At 36.4% G+C, this 11619-nt stretch overlaps 2 protein-coding genes across 2 annotated transcripts in view; both read right to left on the bottom strand.

Annotated features, from left to right (window-relative positions):
• The window catches only part of LOC107709855 (vacuolar protein sorting-associated protein 37B-like), a 17343-nt gene extending 13358 nt beyond the window's left edge, over window positions 1-3985 (bottom strand). Inside the window, exon 1 of the mRNA XM_016514504.1 lies at window positions 3792-3985. Coding sequence (XP_016369990.1) covers window positions 3792-3896 — 105 coding nt within the window. The 5' untranslated portion in view covers window positions 3897-3985. The remainder of the gene's footprint in view (window positions 1-3791) is intronic.
• A 580-nt stretch (window positions 3986-4565) lies between these two features.
• Window positions 4566-11006, bottom strand: LOC107709851 (ATP-binding cassette sub-family B member 9-like). The gene is made up of 11 exons (XM_016514498.1): window positions 9972-11006; window positions 8700-8814; window positions 8465-8595; window positions 7771-7976; window positions 7378-7575; window positions 7038-7166; window positions 6761-6949; window positions 6097-6270; window positions 5761-5920; window positions 5239-5375; window positions 4566-5141 (listed from the first exon to the last, which is right to left on the bottom strand). The coding sequence occupies exons 1-11, from the start codon at window positions 10600-10602 to the stop codon at window positions 4833-4835; spliced, it is 2379 nt and encodes a 792-aa protein (XP_016369984.1). The 5' UTR covers window positions 10603-11006; the 3' UTR covers window positions 4566-4832.
• Window positions 11007-11619: the final 613 nt, after the last annotated feature.

Genomic DNA, 11619 nt, shown 5'->3' with positions numbered 1-11619 from the left:
GTTCACATGTGTACCGAACCGAAAGACCCGTACCGAAACGGTTTGGTACGAATACGTGTACCGTTACACCCCTAGTATCGGCAGATACTGCTTTCTGTGATCGGCGATCGGTCTCAAAAATCCTGATCGGAGCACCCCTACACATTACTTTCATAATTACATAATTACTAAAGGGCAGCATACATGTTTGTGGGGCCCATATCTAAGCTTTTCAAATGTCAAAGCAACAAGGTTTTGTAAATGATCATCAGCAATTTCTGGTCTTGTACCTCATATAATTACAAAAGTTAAAAGCATGCATTCCAAAAACACCACAATACCAAAAAGAGGCAGAAACGTAAACACCACACTCATATGTAATCATTTAAATTTAAAACTACAAGCATTAATAGGGAGTCGGTCCTCCCTTTGCTGCTGTAAAAACTCCCACTCGCTGGTAGTTGTTAAAACAAAGTTGGAGGGATTTTCTCCCACTCAGACACAAGAGAGAAGTGAAGGCAGGCACCGATGGTGGGCGATGGGATGATCTGGTTCACAGTTCAATTCATCCCAAAGGTGTTAAGTTAGAGGCATGGCGATCTTTTAGGTAGGCTCAGTCATAGTCGCCTATTTGGTGGGGATTCTTCAAGTCAAAAAATTTGAGAACCACAGTTCTAGACAAATTGCAGGAATTAGATATTTGACTCAACAAGGCGCTAACAAGGAGGCTAAAGACTGCAGCCCTCTTGAGATCAGGGGAGTGAGGTTTTACCTGCACAGCACCTACCCGCTGGCCTCCGTTACACATAAAGAAGAGATTCATCACTGAGAATCAGTTAAGAGGCTTAAAATTAGTTCTGCACAAATTTATTTGAATCAGCTAGCCTTTGATATATAGGTCACCCCACCTTAAGCCTCTCATTGTACTGGATGATCACAATGTACTTAACTGCTGCAACAGAGGCACAACATTACAGCCCCAAAAAAGGAATTATTAATAAACAATGGTAAAGGGTTCCAGCTGTAGGCCTGTCGCAACAATCAATATATCGACTTATCGCGCAATATACTGTATGTACATGACCTTAATAATTTTTGGTGACGCAATATATCGCCCATTATATTTACTTAAAAATTAATGTCACCGTGTTTTTTACATTCCACTTGCGCCTGTGTCTTTTGCAGCTAAATGCTTCTACAAAAAAAGTTTCATCTGCAGATATGGTCTTGTTTAGGGATCTGTGTCTTTGTGCATACGGACATCTGACTGCTGAGTAGTGATTGTGTTTTTCAGCAATAGTGTGCACCCTTAATTTACAGAGAAAAGAAGGTCAGGGGAAAATCTGTAGATGGAAAAATCTCCATACAAGTTCTTTGTGCATTTTTCTTTATTTGTACTTGTTACTTTGCACTTTTTGTTAGAAAATGTTTATTTACTATTTATTCAAGTTTTTTAAGGTATCTAATATTTTAATATTTAATTTCCATGATCTAAATATTCTTAAAAATGAAATGTTTGTTGGAAATTTGGAAGTGTGTTGGCTTTCTTGCATTATTATACTGTTACATTATGATTATATATTCAGTGGCATAAAATGGTCTTTAAAATTACAATAATGTCGCTTATCGCAATTATTTCTGGGGCAATATATCACACAACAAAAAGTTGTTATCGTGACAGGCCTATCCAGCTGTACACAACACAGAGAAACACATCACAAAAATTGTCTTCAGAAAGCACATCCCATTTCCAAGAAACTCACAAAAAACAATACATTGCAACATGCCACCTCTAGTGACTCACAACCCTATGACTGCCATGATGAGGAACATTTAACAGTATTTAACTGTCCGGACTCCTCCCTTTTTTTTTTAACAGGTGCACTTCCGCAGTTTCAGTTTAGAGATCATGTATCAGTGCATAACAGGGAGAGGTGAGAGATTTCACATGTTTCTCAAACACCTGTCTAGATCAGCTGGCAGGTCAGAAAGCATTTGCTCTTTACATGGTCTGTGCCGGGATGTCCTATATATTACATTGGGTCAAAAATTAAATTAATACCTAAACGAGCACTAAAAAAATATACAAGTCAGTGACTAACACAAAGAGAGCTGAAAGCACGAGTCATACATCAACTAGACGTTGACAGACAATAATGAAACCAATTCTCCTGGTAATGCACCAACCCTTGCTTGAGAAATACAAATCATTGCTCATCACTGATTATATAAGGCTAGTTCTCTCCAAATTTGACTAAGGATAGGTCTGTTCATCATACAACATGCACATCGCCTTCTAAAACACATGTAGACCAGTGTACGAGTCCGCAACTATTGTTTTTATGTGGCAGATAATTACAGTCTACATATGATATATTACTATATATGGCTTCTGGAGCACCATGCCTGCAAAAACCCATTTCTTTCAGTCACCAATTTCAGTGAAAGCCAAGTTTTAAGAATGCATATGTTTGAGAAAGATGATTATTTAAATGGCAACAGATAAGCAGTTATAAAAAAAACAAATCCTTATGAGCCTTCTAAAACACATGTAGACCAGTGTACGAGTCCGCAACTATTGTTTTTATGTGGCAGATAATTACAGTCTACATATGATATATTACTATATATGGCTTCTGGAGCACCATGCCTGCAAAAACCCATTTCTTTCAGTCACCAATTTCAGTGAAAGCCAAATTTTAAGAATGCATATGTTTGAGAAAGATGATTATTTAAATGGCAACAGATAAGCAGTTAAAAAAAAAAAAAATCCTTATGAATAACTTCTTTGCCCTGGTAAATAAAAATCAACTTTTAGAGTGCTGCCAGATTAAACATGCTCTCATGACACATACTGATACAAGGTTGACATCTTTCCATGAATTTGGAGGTCAAATCAACTCAGAACTGTGAACATGCCCAGAATACTATCTATTTGACGATATGCAAACAACTGAGCGGTACTGATATTGTGTGCATTGGCAAAGCTCAGTTTGCGGTCTCATCATGAGATGTGAATACATTTATGGTTATGCATCAGCAATTATAATTCATATGAAATACTTAAAATCACCTGTCAAAGTCCTGTTTTAATAAAAAAATTATACACTAAGATACTGAAATACTATTGTGTTATTGTAAAAAAAAAAAAAAATGCAATAAGTTTTTTAAATTAAAAATGTATAATGCAAACAATCAATAAATGTTTCCTGTAAGCATTACTAGTGCTTGGCATAAAATGGCTCATGCTCTGATTCCCAAGGTTTCATCCAACACATAACAGAAGATGTTTTCATAAAAGTAACAAAAAGTGAAGCTCTACAAAAAATACATTACTAATAAAAATAGAAAATACACAAGTCCAACGTGAGTAATTTCTACAATAGAGGATCACGAGAAAATGACTTGCATCACTGATGGGTGAAAAACAAACAAAACAGATTCTATAGGGGAAATGCATATTCCTAAATCATGGGCATTATTTTATACGGTGGGTTGACCAGTTTCTGCTTCCGTGATAAGGTCACTTTTTTTGTCTTAACTGAAAATATGTTGTTTAATGAATGACATCATTACACTTAGTCATATTCCGCGACGTCAAAAACAAACAAAACTGAAGTCGCGCGCAGAAACGTTTAAATTTAAACAGTTCCCAATAAAATGCAATGACCTCGTAATTCTAAAACAAACCATTTTAAAGAATAAAAATAAACACGGCCTACCTCTTTATAAAATGGTGCGGTTTCAAATAACTTACTCATCAACTCGCCACGGTAACTTCGCGACGCTCTTCACGAGAAAAAGAAACTTACCTCTTCCGAGTCGTCGATAAATTTGTTGAGTGTTTCGTCATCCTCGAGCAGTTCGTTTAACTGAGTTAAGGTATAAGAGCTCAACTTATTCTCAAAGCCAGCCATGTCTGGCACAGCGGTGTCTTTCACACTTTGCTGTCTGTGGATCGCGGTCGGACTGGGCAAAGCTGTTCTTTTCAGCCGGAAGACGACAGGAGGAGATGCGTGACGTCAACCGGCACATCACTGCAAGGGCTTTTTCATTTGATGCTCACGAACTTTCTCCAAAATGATAATTACATTTCTTACATGTCTTTCAAAATATGTAAATCATACACTTCTGCATCACACTGCATAAAAGTGATAACATACTTATTTTTTTTTACAAAATCTTTTAATTGCAAAAAAAATTGCAAGCTTCAGTGTTGTTATTGTTTACTAAATTAAAACTATTAAAAGTTGTTTTAATTAAAATAAATCTGAAATAAAATAATACAAATGAAATAAAAATTAAACAAAAATTACAATTAGAAAACTAAAAATAAAATATGCCGAAGTACTAAAAATAAAAAAAATTAAAATTTAATTAAAAATTTAATAGAAAATAGAATAGAAAAACAGAATAATAAACAATGACAAAAGCACATAACAAAAATCGATTGTTTATTAATTAATACTATAAACTACACACTATTAACTGTATTATAACAAAGAGTGAAAAATTTAAGGGGGTCTGAATACTTTCCGTACCCACTGTATATGGGACATTTAAAGAATGAAACAATTATTTGTCCATTAATTCATTTTATTTACATAATTAAGTTTAATGATATGTTTGTACTATTTAAGATGTTTATATTGGAAACAATAGTACAGTACATCAAGTATGTCAAATATTTATTGCTTAAAGCTTTATTCAGTGCAGAACTCCTGTCTAGTAACACACTGTTTGACATGCAAAATATGTGATATATCCCCAGATTAGAATAAATAAAATAAAATAAATATCTATCTAGGATTAAGGCCTTCATACAATCAAGTGAAGCACATTTCAACTTTGTCTTAGTAGCGTGCTTCATTTTCAGTGTCGCTACAGTCCTCTGCACTCTCCTTATCTCCTTCCTTCAGCTTCCATGGTGGGGCTGGCGATGGGTTGTGAACATCTGCATCTATGTCAGTCCCCAGGATCTGCCTCTGCACCAGCTTACAGTAGAGGCCTCCCCTGGCCATGAGTTCAGCATGTGGGCCCTGCTCTGCCACACAGCCTTTGTCGATCACTAGGATGTTATCAGCTCTCTCCACTGTGCTCAGTCTGTGGGCAATCACTAAAACCGTGTGTTCTCGCATCAAGTTGTTCAGAGCTTGCTGAACCTAAAAACAAAGTAACGACACAAATGAAGTCTAATGCAAGACTGAAAAGGAATGTTCACTTAAGCCACATCCTTTCAAAGTAATAGTCATCGCTTACTATGTATTCGCTTTCTGAATCCAGTGCACTTGTGGCTTCATCCAAAATGAGAATGCGAGGGTTTCTGATAAGAGCCCGAGCAATGGCAACTCTCTGTTTTTGCCCACCAGACAGCTGAGCACCCTTCTCTCCAACCCCTATAACAGAGGACAGTGCAGCAGGATGAATTATCACCCGAACTCTGGTACAAAACAGAGGTGTCAAATATAATATAATATAATATAATATAATACTAAAACTCGGGTACAAAACAGATGTCAAATAAGTCAAAAACATCAAATCAAGCAATTATGTATTTGAATATCTATTGTCATTATCGCAATGCACAAAGCATTCACATCAAAAATGTAAGTTTCTGAACATGAAAAAATGTAAGTGCATTTTAGTATACATATTCATAATATTAATAATATATTATTAGTAATATGAGATTAATAAATATAAAAATAAAAAAATAGTATAATTTACAACAATAAACAAAAAATATAATATAGTATAATATAATATAATATAATAACTAACCAGTTTCATAGCCTTTGGAGAGGCCTGTTATGAAGTCATGTGCATTGGCATTAATGGCAGCTCTAATGACTGCCTCCATGGGGGCTTCAGGTACACCATAGGATATATTCATCTGAACAGTGCGGGCAAATAGAACAGGCTCCTGACTCACCAGTGCTACCTGTAAAAAAAAAACATTAAAAAAAAAAATCTTTAATTTGCATTTGGTTAAGCCACTTCATTTGCATTATCAGTAACTACTGCCCTCTTAAGACCGTAGAATGTACTACAAGCTTCACTGAAAACTACATTTATTCTTAAATAATGTATCCAGATCAGCCTCAGCATATATCCCACCTTAGAGTGATAGTATTTGTGCTGGTAGCTGTTCACAGGTCGGCCGTCCACTAGCACATGGCCTTGCTGAGGAGCATAGAAATTCTCCAGCAAACACACACATGAGCTTTTTCCACCACCAGAGGGCCCTACCAGTGCAGTTACTTGCCCTGGGCGAAGATTGAAGGAAACATTCTGAGAAGAAAATGTGGGTTTAGCTTTCTTCCTGTGTCTAGGAATTCTGTTACTGATTCACGAGCATATCAGTTTAAAAGAAAACAAATAAACGTAACATTTATAGGTACTTGCAATACACTAATTGCAAGGACAACCATCAATACTCCCTACTAATGTCAACCATAGCAACCTAGTTTAAGCTTTACGCACAGGGGCACAACTGTAATAAAGTATCTCAATAATTCTGTAGTTAGCCCTTGTGTTTTTAGCCTAAATCATTAACATCAATCAGTCCTTACACATAAATATGTGGGATTTATCTGTTCACACTGAATGTGACAATGTGGTGCAATGTGACACAATCACAGCCAATGAATCAGAAGAACATATGTTATATGGTCAGAAACCAACAAAAAAAAATCTGCATTATGTCTGGTTAGGTTATGGTGTTACACTTTGCTGTTAGTTTGTAACCTTCTATCTAAAGTCTACTTTCAGTGAAGAATACCTTTAATATATCCATCTCTGGCCGTGTTGGATACGCAAACGTCACATTTTTGAATTCCACCTGCCCTTCAAATGTCTCTGGAGCTTGTTGACCATCAAGGATATGTTTAGGTTTCCTGTCAATATATTCGAACACTTTCTCTGCAGCGCCAACGCCTTGCATCAGACCTGTGTACACTGACGATATACTCTATAAAAAGAACAGAAAGTAAGACTTTGTGTTTCAGATTCATCGTATGAGTCTCACGCACACACATATTAAAAGAAAAACACCATACCTCCAGGGCCTCACCGAGCTCCAGCTCATAAATGATAAAGGAAATAAGGGTCCCTCCACTCATCTGATTTGTCACCACCAGGTGACCTCCATAATACAGGATTGCTACTTGCAAGGCTAGCTCAGAGATCTAAAGATGAAAATGAAAAGAAGAGAGAACAAAAATTAGTATCGTTGTTCAGACTGACACTGCTGATTTTTATTTTTTGGATCTACAAGATACTTCAAATGACCCAAAAGAGAAATTTAATTATGATATTGGAAAGAAAAATTCGATTTTATAAATGAGAATCTTGTTAGAACAAATATCGAAGGCTTCAATATGCTTGCAAGATACCTACATAGCTGGACCACATGAAGCAGGCATAGGCAACTGCTTGTTTCTTATTAAGAACGAACATCTCCTGCAGTCTGCTGTAGTACGAGTCTGCCTCCTGATCTTCATTTGCAAAACTTCGCACTGTTCTCATGGCTGATATTGTTTCCTCTGCCACTTTATTGGCCTGAGCCAGTGCTGTCTGAACATCTTTGGTTAATTTCTGTTAAACATCAAAAATGTGGAATGTAAATTTTTTTTATGCGTACATATTTTGTATCAATGCATTCAAAATGCTATTATAATGTGCATTTGTGAAATATAAAACAATATAGAGTATATGCTGCTATAAACTACAATGCATAATTTGCCATTGGTTTTTTATTTCAAGCAATGTATTTTCATATGCATAACTTGCCTTGTAATACTCTCCATACAGCTTGGAGACCACAGCTATATATGGGAAACCCATGATGGTGACTACCGACAGTTTCCATGACATCCCAAACATGAATATGAAGATGCCCACAGCTTTCACAAAGCTGCGCAGGAACAGGTTGACATTTTGTGAGATGAGGTCGCTCACCTGAGTAGTGTCTGAGGTAAGTCTAGAGGTAATGTCACCTGTAAGGCAACCCATTGAGAGCTGAATCATTTATGTTGTCTCTACTTCCACCAGTCCAGAGAGGTCTTTGACACAGTAATGTTAAAAACAACACTTGATTTGCATTTCCCGAAGGCCGCCAAAATAGTAGTATTAAAGTATAAGATCTTAGGCTTTGGTTTCTCTCGAAATAAAATGCTGCATCATGACATCTTTTTTTTTCTATTGGCTGCACACAGGAATCAACACAATAAATAACAGCAAAGAAGACAAGGCCAATCACAATTCAGTATGCAAAGAGATGTATGAAAGAAAACCAACCACAATTCAGTATGCAAATATTATGGTGATGTATTTGCTGTTGGGTACATTTTGAATGCTGACCATTCTATAAATGTAAGTCAAAGAGAAATTTTCAAATCTTAAATTGCTTAAAAAATTAATTATATATATATATATATATATATAAGGATAAATATAATAAAATATAAACTAGCCATAACATTACCTGTATGGTTAGCATCGAAGAACCCAATCTCCTGATGCATTAGTGATCTAAAGAGAAGGTTCCGAAGTCGAATGTTCAACCTGGCAAACGTAACAGAAAAGACACCTCCACGAAACCCAGTGGCTATGGAGCTAAAAAAAAAGAATGATGAATGGTGTTATATGATACGGAAAAAAAGAAATCAATCTCTACTGTCTATAAAAATTGAAGAAAAGTGAAATCCAGAACTGCTCACCTGACCAAAGCCAAAATAGTGAGAGTAATCAGTGGTTTGGCAAAATGATCCATGCTTTTCTGGATAACTATGCCATCTATTGCTCGCCCCATGTAATAAGGTATGAAAGCTTCACCTATGGGGAGGAAAATCCAATATTAACACTATGAGCTGATAAACTCTAGAGATGAGAACAAGTGCACACCATCCAAGTGTGACAAACCAAGGCATTCACAAGCATGTAATGACTAGAGTAAAGATTAGAGGTATAGGTAAGGTATATAATAAGGTATATAAAAACTTTTATATACTCTACTGTTCAAAAGTTTGCTGTCAGTAAGATTTTTTTATATTGATTGATTGATTGATTGAGTGAGTGAGTGAGTGAGTGAGTGAGTGAGTGAGTGATTGAGTGAGTGAGTGAGTGAGTGAGTGATTGGGTGGGTGGGTGGGTGAGTGAGTGAGTGAGTGAGTGAGTGAGTGAGTGATTGATTGATTGAGTGATTGAGTGAGTGAGTGAGTGATTGATTGATTGATTGATTGATTGATTGATTGATTGATTGATTGAGTGATTGATTGATTGATTGAAAGAATTTATACATTTTTAAGCAAGGATACATTGAACTGATCAAAAGCAGCAGTAAAGACCTTTCTGAACGATCATGTGACACTAAACACTGGAGTAATGGCTGCTGAAAATTCAACTTTGCCATCACAGGAATAAATTACATTTAAAATTATTTCAAAATAGAAACTGTTATTTTAAATTGTAATAATATTTAACTATATTACTGTTTTGCTTTATTTTTGATCAAATAAATCCAGCCTTGATGAGCATACGTTATAAAAAAAGAGAGCAAGTGTGTGTTTTGATTACTTAACAACAAATTCTCTAAACCATTTCAATTTTCCATTCTAGTCCAAACTCTCAAAAGCTACCGATTTACAGATTTACTTAAAATACATTTCATATCACTTTACAGTAAGGTATTATGCAGTAACAATCTTTACTGCATCATGTATCATATCAAAGTTCATTCTTAGGCCATAAAAAGCATTGTTGGTTGTTGTGTTAAATAATGCTAACATATACAACCTTATTGTACATTTACTCTATATTTCATGAGATTGTTTATTAAGAGTGACTGCTGGCAACATTAGCAAAACTTACTGCTCAACACAAATGATAGAAAAAAAGATTAACTCATGAAATATCACTTGAATTATGATATGTTTACTTGATTCACTACATTTCTTAGAATATTTAAGTGATAACTGTGAGAGTCAACTTACACACAGCAGAGAGGAGAAGAAAGAAGAGAGCAATGGCCAGCAAACCAGAGTCCTTCTTACAGTACGACAAGAGACGGCTGATTGTGGCCCCTGAATGGGGGTGCTCTTTCCTTGATTTTCTGCTCTTCTTACTGGACTCATCTTCAGTCTCGATACCATCCACCAGCCTCTCCGTCTCCTCGCTGTCCTCTCTTTCAGACACAGAATTGGGAGTCTGTGACAGCAGCTTCCATGAGATCATGATGCCTATTGCTGATGCACAAGTCCAGGAGAACAAACTTAGGAACCAGGGGTCATACATCAGAGCTCCCTCCTCGGAAAGCATCAACAACTTGGCAAGAGCATAAGTCATGTTGGTAAGGCATATAAAAGAAACCAGCGTCCCCAGGTTTGAAACCCTCTGTGGACCATCAGTCCTGTTATAGCACACCCCGATGGTGGCCCCGAAAAGAAGACTGGCCCGTATGAGAACAGTTCCCCACAAGTCCAAAGTTGAGCGGTGTATGTCAAAGTCCTCTAATTCATCTGAAAATATATCAAGACTTGATCCATGAACATACAAGACTGTGGTGACCACAATATCCACCAGAGTGAAAACCAGGTTGCCACTAATAATCACAGCAACCCTCATTTTCCTACACCTGCTGGAGAGCCTCGAAGCTACTGAAATACAAAAACGTGAGCAGCAAAAATTCTACATGGAAGCGATTTCTATAGGGCGAGTAAACATATTAATGACACAGCAGCGTGAAACCAGACTGACAGTTCTGGAGTATTAATAAAAAGTGCTTGCCTGAAACAAAGTCTATGTGAATGTACTGCGTCTGTCAAGTTGGTTCGCTGGCCTGCGCAGCTTAACACCCGACACTATCGCAGACTCGTTCATTGGGGCAATACAAAATGCATTTTACGTCTAAGAATCAGCTCCTTATTTCCTTTGTAAATCAATATTCCCGGTACGACAACAAAACTTATCTTAGTCCCATAATTTCCAGGCAACATCCATCGCCTCTTCTTACCGGCGCGGTGCAATGACAGGAAGGGGGAAAAGAATACAGTACTGAAGGCCCGCCTCCGTGACGGCGGCCCAATCAGAAAGGGCTCTGGTCACATTGTGAAATACACAAGTATTTACATAATTTGAAGGAGAGGGCGAGGACTTTGTATTTCGATAATATAGGCAAATTTTGAAATGGATATAATTGTTTGTATTTTCGCAACAGATTTATAAGGTACGAACCTAAAACCTAACATATAAAAGGCCACTTAAATACGCCTTTTAAAAAAAGTGCATTTTATGTCATGATTTAAGAAGTACACTTATTTTGATTCGTTGACTAACATACTAAAGAACGTGCAAAGTTTTTTAAGTACATGTATATTTTACTTTACTATAAATGATTATCAGTACAGTTGGCAGTACACTTGTAAATATGAAATAATATATAAAGATGTACTCCAGCCATACTTAAGTGGATCAGAAAACCATTCAAGTTTAACTAATTGCATATGAATTTGCACTATAATACAATTTCATTAATTGTACAGTAAATAACATGCATTTAAAAGTCTGAAAATTACATCCATCCATCCAGTTACATCCAGGAATGGTGCATTCATAGGATTCCTACATTTGTTTATTTTATTT

Source organism: Sinocyclocheilus rhinocerous, unplaced genomic scaffold (genome assembly GCF_001515625.1).
Source record: "Sinocyclocheilus rhinocerous isolate Xijiao unplaced genomic scaffold, SAMN03320098_v1.1 scaffold926, whole genome shotgun sequence".
Lineage (NCBI taxonomy): Eukaryota > Metazoa > Chordata > Actinopteri > Cypriniformes > Cyprinidae > Sinocyclocheilus > Sinocyclocheilus rhinocerous.
The sequence above is the reverse complement of the archived record's forward strand: the minus strand, read 5'-3'. Positions and strand labels throughout refer to the sequence as shown.